The 18,116-nt window shown below is 41.9% G+C and overlaps 1 protein-coding gene across 10 annotated transcripts in view; it reads left to right on the forward strand.

Moving 5' to 3' along the window:
* auts2a (activator of transcription and developmental regulator AUTS2 a) overlaps nucleotides 1-13,276 on the forward strand; it is a 317,309-nt gene extending 304,033 nt beyond the window's left edge. For 7 of the 10 annotated variants that reach the window (XM_035535457.2, XM_035535460.2, XM_081701845.1 and 4 more), the window contains 10 exons: nucleotides 471-515; nucleotides 2,385-2,510; nucleotides 2,770-2,841; nucleotides 3,926-3,955; nucleotides 5,510-5,581; nucleotides 6,278-6,419; nucleotides 7,144-7,224; nucleotides 7,428-7,511; nucleotides 8,979-9,210; nucleotides 10,543-13,276. In XM_035535457.2, coding sequence (XP_035391350.1) covers nucleotides 471-515; nucleotides 2,385-2,510; nucleotides 2,770-2,841; nucleotides 3,926-3,955; nucleotides 5,510-5,581; nucleotides 6,278-6,419; nucleotides 7,144-7,224; nucleotides 7,428-7,511; nucleotides 8,979-9,210; nucleotides 10,543-11,740 — 2,082 coding nt within the window. In that variant the 3' untranslated portion in view covers nucleotides 11,741-13,276. The remainder of the gene's footprint in view (nucleotides 1-470; nucleotides 516-2,384; nucleotides 2,511-2,769; nucleotides 2,842-3,925; nucleotides 3,956-5,509; nucleotides 5,582-6,277; nucleotides 6,420-7,143; nucleotides 7,225-7,427; nucleotides 7,512-8,978; nucleotides 9,211-10,542) is intronic. The other 3 variants (XM_035535458.2, XM_035535462.2, XM_081701846.1) reach the window with 2 other exon arrangements.
* Nucleotides 13,277-18,116: the final 4,840 nt, after the last annotated feature.

Below are 18,116 nucleotides of genomic sequence, written 5' to 3' on the forward strand. Positions count from 1 at the left end.
CCAGTTCGTGAGCACAGACACACCCACTCACGGGCCTCTGTGCTCCCTAACGAGGGCATTAAAAACCGGTTGAAGAGCCGCCGCGTTTATATGCGAGCGGAGGAACGTTCTCTCTGGATCCAAATTAGAGCACTCCAGCCACTTTTAAAATCGCTGCTTTTATGTGATCAGCGGCCTCTCTGTGACCACTCTCAATAACATGCTTCGATAAGACTGCCGCATGCGGAGGGCTTCCCCGTCGGAAGTTGCTATCCTGGTGAACAGAACGCTAGCACCTTGCGGAGAGGTGACGCGTCAGAAACGCGCGTCTACCAGCTGTCATTAACGCCGGCTTCAGGTGTTTTGTTAACCTAGGATTTACGAGATGCGTCTTCCTGAGTGTGTGTTTTAGGTGTTGGTGTGCTGCGTTGACTTACATGTTTGAGGTTGAAAGACTTTGTCTGCTCAGGTCTGTCTCTCTTCCTCCACAGTTTGACAAATATCCTACGAAAGTCGACCCCTTCTACAGACACAGCGTGAGTGAACCAGTGTTTGTACTCCACAGTGTCTATCATTTAACCGATCGTGTCTTCTCGCTGGCGTATTGCGAGAGCCCTGCCGCATGCTCAGTTGTGTCTTAGACTGTTATTTTCAGGCAGTTTAAGGCATTACAGCATATGCTCTTGTTACAACAGTTTCCTCCCATCAAAGGGTTCCATTATCTGTTGTTGTTTTGTTCCACCCAGACAGAGCCGGTAATAAGCCATCTAAAAGCCATCCGCATTTCTTTATGGGTCTGATCTTTGCGTTTGCTCCGCAACTCCAGCACTCTAAGCTTCTTGCTCATTCATCTGAAAACTAACCCTCCATCCCTCCGTTGCTTTAAAGCATCTCTCAGCTTAAAGGGTTATGATTATTCATTTCTTTCCATTTCAGTTCTTGATGACAATTTGCATTTCAAATGATTGTATTTCTAGTTGTAAAAGATCTTTTTTTTTTTTTTCTTCTTTATTAGTTTCTGATTTCTTTTTTAGCATTAGTTGATGGTCATGCATGAATAAGTGAAGTGGTTACAGTTTAAAGAGTACGTCAGGAGAATCGGCAGAGTCGTCAGCCGTGGGCAGTGTGCGTGGGCGCAAGTATGCAGCAGTCACTCAGTGGTGAAGGTACTTGACTTGTAATCAGAAGGTTGCTGGTTCAAGTCCCACCACTGCCAAGTTGCCACTGTTGGGTCCCTGAGCAAGACCCTCAATTACTCAAGTTGTACTCAGTCATAATTGTAAGTCTCTCTGGATAAAAGTGTCAGATAAATGCCATAAATGTAAGTGCTTAAACACCCTTCATGCAGCTGGAGCAGAGTTCAGTGTTCTTACTAGAAAATAAAATCTGTGAATAAAGTTTAAATTGCCACCCCAGGGATATGCAAAGCAGAAACATTGGGGGTTATAAAGGCTTGTGAAAATGAATGAAGCATAGCAATTTTTGTAAATTCAGAAAGGTATCTGGAATGAAATGATCTGCTTTATGTCAGAAAATAAATCTTTCTGTTGGGCGTCGCTGGCATGTAGGAGATGTAGTAGACACGGGTTTCTGTGGTAAGCAGGGTTTTTGAGGGACAGAACAGGACAACTTGTTCTGTTGATGTGCATTTGTGCGGCTTGTGTCAACACGTCGTTATTTCTACCTAATAATTCGCACATGCTTAAAAGTAATCAGAAGTGGAAGCAGTGTGGTGGGAAGATGGGAGGGTGCACAGTTGGAGGGTGAGTTTATTTGATCTATTTTGCAACGGACACCGTTTGCCTCATTGCACAACTGCCCAAGTAAGAGTACCACAGTGCTGCAGAGAGAACAGCGCCCTCTAGAGCATAAAGAGCGTAAAGACACCACTTCAGGGGTCATTCCAATAATATCCAATAGGTATTGATAACCTGCACTTAACCTACACTGAATATAATTGGAAGCAGATTTGGTGGGTTTAAGATGCCAGAATAGGGGCTGTCTGTAAATAAGTGACACAGAGGGTGGCTAAATAGACAACTCAGAAGTTTGGGAAAGTTTTGTGCTTTCCTAATTTCACCTTTTTGCCAAGCCAATATAAACTTTGTTCACAAACTATGCTTATGAAAAATTGTGTTTAGGGAAATAATAATAATGGCAAACCAATGTAACAATAAGTTTGCCATGCCAACAAATGTGCCTTGTTTGTCCATCATCCATTTATTTTCTCATGGAATCACTTATTTATTCATGTTACTGTTTAATTTCAGTAATACCTGATTTACAGAATTGTATTCTTGTTCTATGTATGAATTGACCTAAAGATAATTAAACAAAAGAAAAGAAATGACCCAAAATGAGGACTTACATTTTGTAAACAATGAATGTTTGTTTTTCCCTCTCAGCTTTTCCACTCGTATCCGCCTCCGGTACCCGGTATTCCGCCCGTCATCCCACCGGTGCCCGGAATTCCACCCGTCATCCCACCCACAGGGCCCTTCAGCTCGCTCCAAGGAGCGTTCCAGCCCAAGGTAAACGGGAACGCTGGAATATGGATTGTTAGAATCCACAGTAGTGCCATTTTACAAACTAAAATGATTTGGATAAATGTAAAACTAGGACTCGAGACCAGCGACGTGTCATGTTTATGCTTAGAGACAAGCTAAGGTGTTTATGATGAGATTCCAGCTAATTTTCCATCTCTCCAAGATTACGCTCTCGGTATCTTTGTTAGTAAACATGAGGCGTGGGTCTCACTGTTTTCCTTATTGTGGTGTGTGTGTCTTCCAGACCACAAATCCATTAGATGTGGCAGCCAGACCTGGAGCTGTCCCGCACACACTTCTTCAGAAAGACCCACGGGTATGACACACACACACAGACAGACAGACAGACAGACAGACAGACAAACAAACGCATAAATCATTAGGCTAGCCAAACATTTCTAAATGGTCAACCATGCTCTGTATGTCTAGTTGTGAAACAATTGTATTCAAATTTGACTGCAACCGTCAGATTTTATACAAATGATGTATAGCCTCTTACCCAGACCTTTTAATATTCTAATACTGTTTAAATTGTAATACTGGTAAGATTATAATAGTTTAAAGTCTAATACTGCTAAGATTTTAATACTGCTCCTCCTTCAGGCCTGTGTATTTTCAGCCTTTTAATCAAAACCTTGAAAAGAACAAAATAATTCAAAATGGCCTTCTCATGGCAACTTAATAACTAGACTTTAAAGTTTTTCAAACCAATTATGTGCTGGTTTTACAAAGCCAGTTAAATGAGCCCTAAATGTCCACAGCTGCAGAATAGTTGACTGGCTTGGCATCATTAGGGCGCAGTCTATTCGAGTGTCTGAGCCGGCAGTAACAGTCTTCCAGTGAAATGCCCCAATGTGCAGCAGCTTCAACAGTCGAATGTCCTCATGTTTTTACATCTCCAGATCTGAACTCTCTTAGCAGTCTGCTTCACTTTTCATTGATTTCACTACTTTTTTAATGTGTGTGATTTTAAGCATCTTCAGTAAATTGGGCAGCTCAGATCTACATATCTACGAGTGTCACATGTATGCCACTTATTACTAAGAGTGCTCTCGTTGATTTCATCTCACCTTCCTTTCACAAATTCTCTAAACTCTAACACTTTTTAAACTTTTAGACTAACACTTGACATTTCTGGACAGACAACCCTGTGCTCATTTTTTACAAGGCAACGTGAAGTACTTTTCTAGTTCAGTCTTGTGTATTTGTACAGATTGTTGTGCATTGACTAGGCCAAGAAACACAGAAAATCAAATGTTTTAGTTAAGAATGGACCATAATCATTGCATTGAATCTTAGGCAGTAATGAAGCAATGATGGCAAAATGTGTTAAGTGATAGCTTTGTGAGCATTCTCACTCTCTCTCTCTTTCCTTTTGCACGCATGCTCTCTCTCTCTAGCTGACAGATCCATTCCGGCCCATGCTCAGGGTAAGTGTGTTTTATGAGAGTCATTTGCCTGTGTGAACATCTGGTCATACTAGGGCAGGGCGATATGGAAAAATGTCAGAAGTCCTTTTATAGGTCTATGGATTTAGATTTTAATCTTAATTGAGATTAAGATAATTGAGCTTTCATTTTTTAGAAGTCCAACTGAAAAGGGCTATAACACAAATCAATATTAAAAATGGAGAAAATTGGAATGGGGAAATATTCTGACCAATCAGATTATCAGAATATTGTAGCTATAAAACAAACGTAAAATGTGCAAAATGTTTAAGTTAGAACTAAGAGCATCACAAAATGGCCCGTCACCCAAAAATATACATGAGCGAGAGTGCCAGAAAACTGCTATCAAACAAGAATATTATTGAACAGTTATTGAACGGTTAATATTATTTTTTTCAGTATTGAGTATACAGGGCTACTGACTTTTTATGAGTATTGGGTATATATGGACTATTAAGTATAGAGGAATATTGAGTATAAGTGGGTATTAAGCACTATTGGGTATTAAGAGGGGGTTGTTGTTATAATTCCAAATAGCAAATAAAGATGCAGACTTCAGAATGAGTCAGTGAGAATACCTGGCTTGTTAAAGATAAACATTCATTTAAAGCGTCTGGCGAAAGTGTGAGGGGTAGAAGAGTTTACTTTTATACACTTTTTCAAGGACGATTTATACAGTTTACTTTTTTACCTGCTGATCTTTGGTTTCCATCATTTATTGTCCAAATCATGCATTATTTACCATTATGCAAATTTATATTCAGCTCTTATACCGGTTAGAGTTTGGTACCATTATAACTAAAATAAGAGATTCTCTTTGTGTTACCCACAGAAACATTATTGAATAAGTACATCTTCATGCTTTTAAACACTTTTTCACCACTCTGCACCTGGTACAGAGACCCTCAAAGGCCCCTACACTGAGGTCACAGGTCACCTTACAAGGATACAGGATAATATTTAGTTCATTACTTTGACTTTCTTTGCCTAAAACATTTTTTTATGTTTGAGTTATTTTTGTAGGTTATTGAGTATATAGGAGTGCTGAGTAAATGGGAGTATTGAGTATTATGCAGTAGTGTGTGTGTGTGAGTGTGAGTGTGTGTGTGTGTGTGTGTGTGTGTGAGACAACAGCTTGTGTTTTCACCCTGTAGTTTCACACAGCATTGCTTATGCCATATAGGTGCTGGAGTCAGTTTGTTCTACACTAGTTACAGCTGACTTGCTACAAACAAACATTAGTAGCACAGAATAGAACATCTGTGTGTAGCACAGAATAGAACATCTGTTCGGAAGACGGTGGTACATTACAGTTTAGTTACAACAAATTTTGTTTTGCTAATTCAGAAACATCTATTGTGAGGGGTTCGCTGTTCATTTTTTGGTTAAATATCCTTTAAAAATATCAATCATCTGAACTGTAGGTTATGTCCACCTGCTATACATATTACAAGTTTACAGCATTACAAGGCAATGTTTAAATCAAAGAATGTGTTTAATTTTGAAATTAATCTAATAAAATATTCCTTTTCTCAGAAACCAGGGAAATGGTGTGCCATGCATGTCCATATTGCCTGGCAAATCTATCACCACCAACAAAAAGGAAAGGTGAGTGAATACAGTATACTGAAAGATACTGCACAGTAGCGGTAATGCAGCACAGTTCAGACAAACGGCCTGAAACTCATTTCCTACAGTAAGACTGGATGGCAGTAATTCACTGTTATATGTGCTTATCACTGTTGACCAGACATTATTAAATTCTCTTTTGACACATGTACAGTTTCCAGAATCACTTACACATAGCCATAAACTTTTCTCATTTTATTTGCATGTCATAAATGGAAGATATGCACATTTTAATGTTCACAGTTTGCTGTTTCTCCAATCTACCAGCATATATTTGGTGTCCAAGTTTTGCACTGATGATATGAGGCTAAAGACGTAAAGGAAGGTTACACCCAGCAAACGCATCGCCACGCGTGCCTGAAGCGCACTGTCTCTAATCTCATTCAGACTGTTGTTTTCTCTGACACACATCTACAGAGATAAAGGACACAAAAACATGAACTAAAATCTGTCTTCAAGGTGCTCGCTAATGCTGGTTTTTAGCTGTACTGCATATCACAATATGTGATACAGTGGCAGAAACCCCATAAGCCACTATTCTTTGGTGCCGAACATGTGTAAGTAATTAGATGTGTTGATATATTACTTAAGGAGTATAAGAGCTTAGTAAATTATATAATTGAAGTGTTTTTCTCTCTTTCACTCTCCCGCCCTCCTTTGTCTGGAATTCTCCAGCAGCAGATGCAGGTCGATCCTCACAAGCTGGATTTTGGTCTCAAGCCAGAATTCCTGAGTCGGCCCCCAGGTCCCAGTCTCTTTGGCGCAATCCACCACCCCCACGATTTGGCACGACCCGCCACGCTTTTCTCAGCAGCGAGTGAGTAAGGTTTTAGGCTAGGTAGATTTCCTCCCCACAGAGGTGCCAGAATTAGAATTCAACCCTGCATACTTGTGAGTTAACACATCCTAAATAGAATCAAATACTTGCCAGTCAGAAGATTTTATTATAAATACCATCACCATTTCAGATTCATATGCTGCAGCAATCCACTGAAGTCTTTGAAAATATTTTCTCTCTGGTCAACACACCCAAAATTGCCAAGCTGACTTTAACTTGAATTTTGGGCCTGTCACTAAAAACACACAACTGTCAGTAAACACGTCTTTTAACATGTGGCGTGATGCTGTGTCCCCCCACTAATTCATGTGCAGTGCCCTTAGGTGCATTCTCATGTGTAACATATGGAAGTACTCAGCCATTAATAAGCGCTGCCAGTGAGGGTTAAATCACAGGAGCTGGCAACTTTCCTTTCTTAGTTCTTTGTTTTTCTGGTAATGAGTTTTGAAGAATATACTATTTGAAAGATGTGTATTTGAATATATATTGATCATATATTTGAAATATGAAATACCAATTTTTCTCAAAAGTGAAATTTGTTTTGATGGAGGTTGTTTTTTGATGAACTATTAAGCATCGTTTATACTCTTGACTTTAATGGATCTGTACATAGAAGCGTGTGTGTGCGAATGATATTCCCAAGTGTTTTCTGTGTTGGAAAGCAAGCACACTCATGGAGCTTTTCCTCTTCCGTCTGCTGAAGGTTCCGCGCATCCCTCCGCCGCTCCATTCGGACCGCCTCCACCTCACGCCACCACCTTCCTGACGCCGGCACCTCACTTGGGTACGGCATTCCGACTGTGCTCTGCCACTGACCACCCGCCTGGGACGCGTTGCCAGATTGATCTGTGTGTGAAGAGTGAGCGTGGAAGGTCTAGCAGATAGACTGGAACTGTAGGATGCTTGATGTCATGTCTGTGAAGTCGTGCAGCAGTTGAAGGATCCTTAATGCTGTGTGATGTGTGGACTCTCTCCATGCTCCTGCAGAGCCCTTCAACAGACCACCATCGTTTGGAGGTCTCGGCGCGTTAAGCAGTACAGCCTTCGGGGGCCTGGGAAACCCAGCGCTTAGTGAGTGTCAAACACCTTAATCCCCCAATTACTTAATTAATCAAATACCTCAAACACCCAATTAATCAGTTGGTCAGATACCTTAATCACTCAATTCATCATTTAGTCAATTACCTTAAACCTCCAATTTATCAATTAGTCCAATACTTTAATCATGCAAATAATCAATTACTCAAAAACCTTAATCATACAATTAATCAATTATACAATTAGTTAATTAACAAAAAATACAATTAGCTACTAAGCAAACATGAGGAGCCATGTCATAAATGGAGGCATGTCGGGATTTAAACGCTTTTTCTGTGCCACTACGAACCAAATCCTACCAAAACCTGACCAAATCCATGGAGCCTTAAATCTACAGGAAGCGCTCTGTCATGCTGTTCCCGCCGTTCCGTTAAATCCAATAACTCAGAAACACGCATTCTTATGATAAAAGGTCCTTTTCCTTCTTCGAAAGTTTAACACAACACCATGGTAACACCATGGTAACATGATAACAAATGGTCATCTGGGAGCCCCGCCCTGATGGAATGTAATTTCCAGTTTTCCAGAAAGGGCTTATCCATGCCTCATTTCACAGACATACTGCTCACTGCTCTGACTAGCTTAAGCCTGGTCTTGGCCTAATTGTGGCACCAGTGATAAATCAGCATTAGGAACTGTTTAAATTAGGTTTAAGTTTAATCTGGGAGGCGTGCCTATAACATGGCCTCAAGCACAAAGCCCATCCCTCTGCCTTGATGTACTTTTAATGTGCGAAGGGACTTTACTGTCATAACTACTTGCAGTTTATTTCTAAGTTTGTATTTTGGGGTTGCGGGAGAAAAAAAAGCATTTTATTTATGTAAAGCATGGTTGGCATGAACACATTTCAGTGTGTGTGCAAACACCAACCAAACCTGTCGTGTGCAAACATAAGACTGGCTCTCATTTCTGTGGTGCCATTATTCATCTGTAGCTCATTGACATGAAGGACTGTGTAGAAGAGCGAACATACATGCCAGAATAAGACATGCTAGCCATACAGGATAGTAAGACGCGTGCTAGCCATACATGGGGCTTAGTTCATGTTTTTATAATTGTTCAGAATATAGACACCTGTGTTCTTATCAGATAAGCAGTCGGAGAATGTCACTTACTTATTATTGTTGTCTTCTGTAATACATGGACATTAAGGCCTTGGATATTTCAGAATTAAAAGAGGTATAAAAGTAAAGACGACCTTTAATAGTATGATGTGATGCTGACCTTTTGTGCTGTGACCAGTGATATGACATTGACCTTTGTGCTGTGACCAGTGATGTGACGTTGACCTTTGGTGCTGTGACCAGTGATGGTGTGACGTTGACCTTTGGTGCTGTGACCAGTGATATGACATTGACCTTTGTGCTGTGACCAGTGATATGACATTGACCTTTGTGCTGTGACCAGTGATGATGGTATTTTGTCGCCTCCACCTTTCAGCTCCGAACTCTGTCTTCGGGCATAAGGACTCCACCAACGTCCAGCAGCACTTTGGTGCTGGCCATGAGCCTTGGAACAGGCTGCACCGCACACCCCCATCTTTCCCCACCCCACCTCCCTGGCTGAAACCCGGAGACTCCGAACGCAGCACCTCCGTCAGCTCCCATGAAAGGGACCGGGACAGAGACTCGGACAAGAGGGACTCTTCCATTGGTAAAGAGGACAAAGATCGGTGAGCTTCCTTCAGTAACTGCATCGTAATTTCATTTCTGTGTCGGGAGACTTTAATTCATTCGCAGCCTTGCAATGTGACGATTCTCCACAAGGGGGAGCTGTGTTTGTGTGCATTATTGAAAGGGTGGAAAACCACACCGGCAGGATGTCACAGGCGCAAATTTGTTTGCAGTCACAACATATACATGAATATGTAAATGCAAGGTATATTCAATGCTGCGGGCATTGAAAATGAGGTGTAGTGATTTGTATATTTAAAAAATCCTTATAATGAAAATATTGATTAGATCAGTGTATTGATTGATACATATGTGTCACGTCAAATACATTATGGATATGACCATCCACTGGCATAGCTAGTATTTGTTTTATTAATATTTGGAATATTACTCAGTTAATTAACAATTAAAAATACAGAATGCCAAACACACCATCATGATCTAGCAATTCTGTATGATGATAATGGGGCTAAGAACAAACATTCAGTTGGTAAGTGTTGTTTTATTATAGAATTGTTTATTTCAATGCTGAATGCCAAGTTGTGGTAGGACAGGCACAGCACATGTAACTGTAGCACACACGCCACAGATGTGAAGGAAGCATGTGTGCGTGCGTGCGTGTGTGTGCGCGCGTGCGCGTGCGTGTGTGTGCGCGCGTGTGTGTGTGTGCTACATCTTTTTAATTGGCCTTGTGTTTACACGCTAACAATCAGGTAAATGCAAAGTTAAAATATCCCTAAAAAATCAGGTGACATTTTGTTCTTCAAAAAATAACAAAATCACTTAAATTATGAAAAAGGGTAAATATTTAAGAGGGAATCATCTGGTGCATAGACAGAGAAGCCCAGGAACCAAATCAAACACAATTATACACAATTGGTACACAAATGTGCATAGTGACGTGCCTTAAGTAGAACTGCAGTGCTGAAGTACTACTGAAATGTAGTCCTCAAAACTAGTCACTGACTTGCTCACATACTAACACGCATTTACCAGGCCCAAGATTCTCCACAAGAGGGAGCTATTGGCACTCAGTTACAGCAGCATTGTATTATGTGATGTTTTAGTGGTGCATTTTAGGTGATGCATTAGCGATATAAAACATTTATATCAATGAAAGAAAGTTCATTATCCGATTTTATAATTAAGAGGAAGAAACTGAGTTGCCGAAATATGAATAGACTTAAAGTAAACACACTGTGGTGATTTTTTTATTTATTTATTTATTAAATCTCTTTATAAGCAGCAGTTGCTTCACTTTCTTCTGTTTTAAGTGTGTGAGGTGTTTTATCTGCTGCTAATGGAGACATGCTTGTTTCATCTGCTGACAGAGATGCTGTGGACAAGCGGCATCCGAGCCACCCTTCTCCAGCCCCCATCAACCCCCTCACCCTGCTGGGCCGGACGTCCGATGCCCCCCGCAGCCAGTTTGTACCCAGCGAGCCGCGGGACAAAGACAAACACAAAGAGCGAGAGCGGGAAAAGGAGCTGTCCGACTGGAAAGATCCCAGCGCGGACGAGCACAAGCCGAAGGAGAATCACCATGACGACAAAGGCACAGCCATCATCTCGGACGGGCGTACGTCCGAGGACAAGCCGGCCAATCGGGCGACGGCGTCGCCGTACGTGAGGCCAGCAGGCCTGGAGAGGATGAACGGCGGGATGAGCGGCGACAGCGCCGAGAAGAAGAACAGCGAGGTGAAGGTGAAGGAAGAGAGGAAAGAGGAGCCAGACGGAGCTACAGGCAGGTCCCCGGAACAGAGATCCACCCCCCACGCTCCTCCACCCCCTGGCAGCCTCCACCCACCCCCCTCTCTGGGAGTGCCCACGGGCATGGCCGGGGTACACCCCATGAACAGCGTCAGCAACCTGGAGAGGACTCGCATGGTGGCCCCCTTCATGGGCATCAGCCCTATCCCCGGGGCGGACAGGTTTCCTTACCCTGCCTTCCACTGGGACCCGATGAGGGACCCCTACAGAGGGCTGGACATCCACCGGCGGGACCCGCTGGGCCGGGACATGCTCCTGAGGAGTGATCCCCTGCACCGGCTGGCCACGCCGCGGCTCTACGAGGCGGAGCGCTCTTATCGGGACCGCGAGCCACATGACTTCAATCGCGACGGCTCTCAAGGGCTGACTCTGGAGCAGAGGCGGGAGCATGAGAGGGCGCACCTCGAGGAGCGTGAGCGACTGCACATGCTCAGAGAGGACTACGAGCACGGACGCCTGCACTCCATGCACCACGCTGCACTAGACGGACACCTTCCCCACCCTGGCCTCATGGCGCCGGGGTTACCCAGCATGCACTACCCTCGTGTCAGCCCCTCTACGGCTGCGGTCGCTGCAGCAGCCGCCCATCAGAACGGAATCCTGAACAAAACGCCGCCCACTGCATCCCTCAGTGCACCACCACCCCTCATCCCAACGCTCGGCACTCGGGCAGCCTCTCCCAGACGGACCACCCCTTTGAGCACAGATGTCAGAGACAGACCGCCCTCACACGCCCATAAAGACATTGAGGCACGGTGAGACCAGACACATACGCGCCCAAGATTTGTGCCTGATGGACTAAACATAACCAAGCACTTAGTTATTGGGCTATAGAATATGTACTATAACTGTACAGAACCTTCATTATCTTTTGTGATTTATTTTTTTTAGTTGGTTGTTTTTGTTTTTTTGTTTGTAAAAAAAAAAAAAACAAGAAGAAAGTTGCTAAACAAAAGTGGAAATTCTACCTGCCATTTCATTCAGTTTGATCCTAATTTGTCTATGAATTTTTAATTTGGATGATGATCTCAAGCGATTAGGAAACTGTATAATGCAAACCAAGGACATCCCCACACAGTCAAGTTTTTGGAATGTACAGGTACTTTAATTCACTGCAAGATGGAAAATGTAGATATTTGTATAGTTAGTGTGATCACTCCTTAAGGATAAAATGAAGGTACCAATATGCAAATAGCTGTCATGAAAGCTTTACTTTAAACAATTGTACATAATCGATAAACAAAACTAAGAATGCTCTCTTTCGCAGAATGGTTTTAGCTCAGTCAGCATGGTGTTTAAGTTTCACATTTCTCCAACAACCTCTTTTACCCTTTCAACTATGCAACTCATGCCTTGACTCTCCTACATTCTGTCTGTTTGCCCCTCACACACCCTTCTTTGAGGGCCAGAATTTTCTCTTTAAAATTGTATTCTTTATACAACCTGAACCCCATCCTTAATTATAGTGCCAAGACACGTATGACTCTCCATTTCAATTGCAGCTGTATCTTAGCTAGATCTAAAAGAAATAAAATGTGCACAAAAACCAAATTTCTGAAGTACATCTCAACTCGCACTGAAAACTCCTTATTGTGTTTAGTTATGTTAATGCAACTGGGAGTTGTGTGAACCTGTGGAGACAATCTTATAAATACATATTCAAAATAATTTATTCTCAGAAATACAGACAGATACCAGATCCCTTATGTCTTTCCATGAAAGTTAGTCATTTCTGATTTTAAAGGACAGCTTGTTCTGAAGGGAACACAGCGGAACCAAGACGACATTTCCTAAAGCCTAGGAGGTTAAAGATGTGTTGGGAACAAGAATAGCGGCTCCCCTTGGTTCAATGGTGTATTAAAGTGCTATCTTAAGTTATCTACAAAATTAAAAAGACAAAAGTCTAAACCTTCAGACCATTTGTTTTTAATGAGCAGAGATATATTTTAGTAGTTCATTAACAGTTTAGATGTGTGCTTTAAAACTGTCAAATTCTAATGTTGTGCAGTGGGGTTTTTTTGGTTGGTTGTTTTTTTTGGGGGGGTTGTTTTTTTGTTTTTTTTTTATTTTTATCCAACACTAAAAATTGTCCACTGAAGTAGTGGGTAGTCAATATGTATTGCAAAGAGATTGTTAACAACTTTTTTGCTGTTTATCATGTATGTAAAAATTGAAGTCCTTTCTAGATCATGTACAAAGGAAGAAAACAGTAAGGCGATTGGACATTGGGCATGCTCCTCCGTTACACTTGTGTTATTTAAATTGTGCCATGTTATTAAAAAAATGTGAATTCTCTCTGCCGGAATGTTTCTGACTAATTATGTAAAGGAGCAAATCTTTCACAAACACACCGTGACAACACCCTGCCTCTTAATTTTCTTGTGGAATAGAGAAGAAAGTCTATTTTCTCTTACACAAGAATACTTTTTCCAAGCAGATTATTAGTTATAAGTGAAAATTAAATGTAAAAGGTAGTCGTCTTCTGCTGCCAGGGTCTGTAACCCTTGGGGCCCTCAGCTCCTGCCCTGTGCCTGACGGGCACTGTACGGCACCCTTACTCTGGACCTTGCGAGTGCTGGACCCACATGGTTCTCTGTTGTTGCCTCTTCAGGCTGAGCCTGACTGGGTTACATAAGCAGCTTGGCCCCCATTCACTCACCGACGAACACTACCTCCAGGCTGTAAACCTCTCAGACAGGGTAACTGATAAAGAATATCAGATTATCATAAGGGTTTATGGCTCATGTTTGTCCAGATCTTCACCACAGACCTGTTCTTCGTGGGAGACTACCAGGAGTTTAAAACAAATGACATGATCCACAGGTCATTAGCCCACCCAATGCCATCCACCACAACGAGGCTTAGGAACAGACTTAGGACAAATTCAAATGGTAAAAACCTCAGCTATAAGGCTACGTTCCACTGACAACTCAGCTATTATTGGAAAATACAGCTCTTAAGAAATTTCAGAAGGTAACCTGGAATACATTAATATTTAAATCTGCAAATTCCTCCCTTTGTATTTGCTGGAGATGCCCTGCACTACCATCTGAAGTGCCTGGTGGAGTGAACTCACGTGCGCCTCTAGTGCCATTTGAAGTGCCTGGTGGAGTGAACCCACGTGAGACTGCAGTACTATCTGCTGCTAGTTGCTCAGTGTCAGAGCTTGGATCAGTGTGGAGTGCATCTTTGAGACACCCGCACAAAAAGATTTAGGAATCCTTCAAGTGCTTGTGTAACTGTACCTACCACTTAACAGTATATATTTACATGGATGCATTTGACAGAATTAAGTGACATGGTGAAGAGCTTAGCAAGGTAACCTAGATATCCTATGCTGCCACCTTAACACCATGTTAATGTATAAGCACTTCACAATATTAAAATGAATGTGCACCTAACATTGCACAGGAGATCCTGCCATTATAATTAAGTATGTTTACAGTTGTGTTAAACAACAGTGAATGAAACAGCTCTTCAATAAAATGCATACACATGAAATCAAAACACATCAAGATAGAGTTCCCAGAACATCAAAATCTAAATAACATACTCTTGAAAGTTTCTTTGATCTTCCAAATTCCTTAAAGATTTTGAGTGTGAGGATCTTTGTTGACATAGTCCTCCCTTGTCCAGACAGACTTGCCTACAACAAACAAAAAATAATAATTCACTCTCATTCAGGAGTTTGAGCATCATGGGAAACCTGCAGTGGACCAGCTTTGAAAGAAGGCATAGTTTAGGCACTTGTCATTCCCATACAGAAAAAAACTTGTAGATAGAAATATCCCTATATGGTAAGCTAGGCACCATATACATGACTGCACCCATGGGTTTGGAATGTTACAGAGAAATACTTTCTTCAGTGGCCGCAGTGTGTCCAGGAAGTATCCTCTTGCTTGGCAGTCTACTGAATGGCAGGTATGCCTGCCAAACCACCATACTTAGTTCCACTGCCAGCACACTTGACCACTGATGCCAGTGCCTGCCCAGTACAGTGCTGGAGGACCATGATCAGTGGGGTGATCTCCGCTGGCAGTTCAATGAGCACCTGTAGTACCTTCCCGTCCAGCGCCAGACACTACTGCATCCCAGTGGAGGTCAGTCATCCAGCCACGATGCTGGGCAGCTGTGTGGAATATTGTTAGAATTTCCTGCAATGCAATTCCCTTTTCTTTGCAGCACAGTCTTTTCCATCCAGCCGTATTAAAGATTTATATTCTGTCATGTTAGCATGTCTGTTCTTAGATAGATGAAAGGCTTTGTCACAGACGGCTGTCTCATTGCATATTCCTTCAGGTCTGAACATGTTACGCTTGCTGTGTCATTTACATATTTCCACGTACTCTTCTGCATTGCCATCTATATATACTCATGTATCTCTGAATAAAGTGAACGGGCTTCACAGCATTTCTGACTCCGTGTCACTCATTCTGAGAAACGTACCCCAGGGCCCTGAGGAAGGACAGCCAGACCAGGCGAGGCAGACGGTGGGACCAGAGGAACAGGGTTAAGGAAAATAGGGAATTTTTTCCTTACAGCCATTGTAGCATGGAAACTGGATGTGCGATTTCTCTGTCACTGCCATCTTCTCGCTCTCTCACTTGCTCCATCCAGGCTATGCTGTTGAGTCTCTGACTGCTGGACCCATCCAGGAGGAGGCAGACATAGCCCCTTAAACAGCAGAAAAGAACCACTGGCACAGAGAACATCTCTGGTGATCAGCTACCCCAACATCTCAGCTAAAGTCAACGGACCAGACCTGGACACGGAAGTTCTGAAGTGAAGAATGGGCGACTCAGGTACGCAACACTCATCTCTGCCCCGTCTGTTGATTGTCCTGGGTGGTGAGGTAAGAGGGGAATGCCAGTTTTTACATGTAGTATTTAAAGTCAGGAAATTAAGTGCACCTAAAATGCATAGTCATAGAGGCCTCAGAAAGGTGTCTAATTAGTGAGGTTTTGATGCATGACCAGTTGCCCACACAGTTTGTGCTTCTCAAAAACATTTGGGTGCACATAAGATGCCACACATACAGATTTAAATACAAAATAATTTATAGCAAATCTTCTCAGTGGTTGTACTGGCTTGACAAATGGCCTCTCAAGAGAAAAAAAAACAAAAAAAAACAGCCATGATTTTTCAGTAATGGTCCATTCACAGAGAAAGACTTGGGCCAAAGTTCATCATGTTAGGTGGACAAGTTCGGAGGCATTTGGTGAGTCCAATAAGTTGATTTCCTTGTCCAGATATGTCACTATAGTCACCTCAGAGGAGTTATGGCCATTTATAATTTGGCAGAAAGTCCGTGACACTGTCCCTGTGCAAACCAAAACAATCCTGGCCTACTGGCACTTATTTCAGATAAACTAAACTGGCCAGACGGCATCTAACCCAATACGCATTGAAAAAAAATACTCCTAAGAATTTCTGTCATTTGAGAATGTTAGTACATGATGTATTAAAGCGAAAAGACTAACAAACCCAAATTAGACCAAGACTAGTGTGTCTACTACTTTACTTACTACTGTATGCATGTTCCACTTATCTCCAATACATGCAAGTCTTACCAAATTTTGACCCTTACCATCCCGGAAGAATTTCACAAAAATATGCATTAATGCAGGATTTCATACAGAAAAAAGTTGAAATTTACAACAAAAATGACTGGACTTTTGACTGGAAACACGCACAATATGTAAGATTATAGCCTCACCTTCCCAAACAAGTTTGACAAAAGCATGCATTAATAAAAATACTCAAACTTTACTTTTTCCTACTTTGTGTCATTTCAAAATGTTGGTAGATGCTTTAATACAGTAAAATTAGTCTACTTTTACAAGAAAAATGACATTACACTTTGGAGCTGAAACACTTACAATATGTAAGCCTATAATCTTACCTTCCCAGAAGATTTTCAATATATTAAACATTAATAATGCGACATTTAATGGGTTAGGGAGGATGCAGGGACGAGGCACGTTGAACAGAACAGACGTTTTAATATCAAGCACGACAACACACACACAAACACTACGTGGGTCAAACACCGACAACTGACGATACGATGACACGAGACTTATACACTAATTACACACAGCAAGGAGCAAATGCACAACTCAAGAGGGCGTGGCAATACGCACACAGACACACACAGGGGGGAGGGGCCGTACCGTGACAAGAATAATCAATTTACTTATTCCTATTTTTTGTCATTTGAAAATGTTTGTAGATGCTTTAATACAGTAAAAAGAGTAAATTTTTACAACAAAAAAAATCACATTGTTTCAGGTCTAATGGGCAGTCAATATTTTATGGCCCTAGCCTTAGCTTCACAGAAGATTTTCTATAAAATATGCATTAAAAAGAATACTCTCAAACTTTATTATTCCTACTTTGTGTTATTTGTAGATGCATTACTGTAAGGTGGTCGTAAACCCAGGTCAGCTGGGTGATGATACCAACAGCCTACTGGGTGAGCAACCACACTAACAATGGTGGGCCCATGTGCCAAACAGTTAGAGCTTGGGTCAGGTAAACCAAAAAGGAAAAACTAAAACACCACGCAGAGCATGGAAAAATGGAGAACAAAAGGACAGCAGGGGTAGAAATGGCAACCCCGATGCACTGGGAAAAAGTCAAACTAAAACCTCCAAAACAAAACCAGAAAACGGGCAGGAATTTGAATGGCTAAGGGAAGCCTCCGGAGAGAGACAGACACAAGAGGAAAAACTTGAGAAAGGAGGGGACATGTAAAAATACAGACACCCTCGCAGCACAGAAGTGAGGTGTAGAACGAGAGCTCACAGACCTCAATAGCTTAAGTTGCCAGCTAGGAGCTTGACTCAAAACTTTGGCAAAAAACCCAACACTGAACAACTGGCTCACTGGGCTTATATAAGGTCTAGCCCAGCTGTTGGGTGTTAAGCCTGATTAGTGGTGTGGTTGATTCGAGGCCTCCCTCTGGTGGTCGGAAGGGGCCTAGGCCTGCTACCAACCCTTACAAATACAGTAAAAACAGCAAAATATTGCAAAAAAATGACATTGCACTTTGGAGCTGAAACACTCACAATACGTAAGACAATAGCCTTACCTTCCCAAAAGCTTTTCAATATATTAAACATTAATAGGAATA

Source organism: Electrophorus electricus, chromosome 19, assembly GCF_041902795.1.
Source record: "Electrophorus electricus isolate QZ-2024a chromosome 19, ASM4190279v1, whole genome shotgun sequence".
Classification (NCBI taxonomy): domain Eukaryota; kingdom Metazoa; phylum Chordata; class Actinopteri; order Gymnotiformes; family Gymnotidae; genus Electrophorus; species Electrophorus electricus.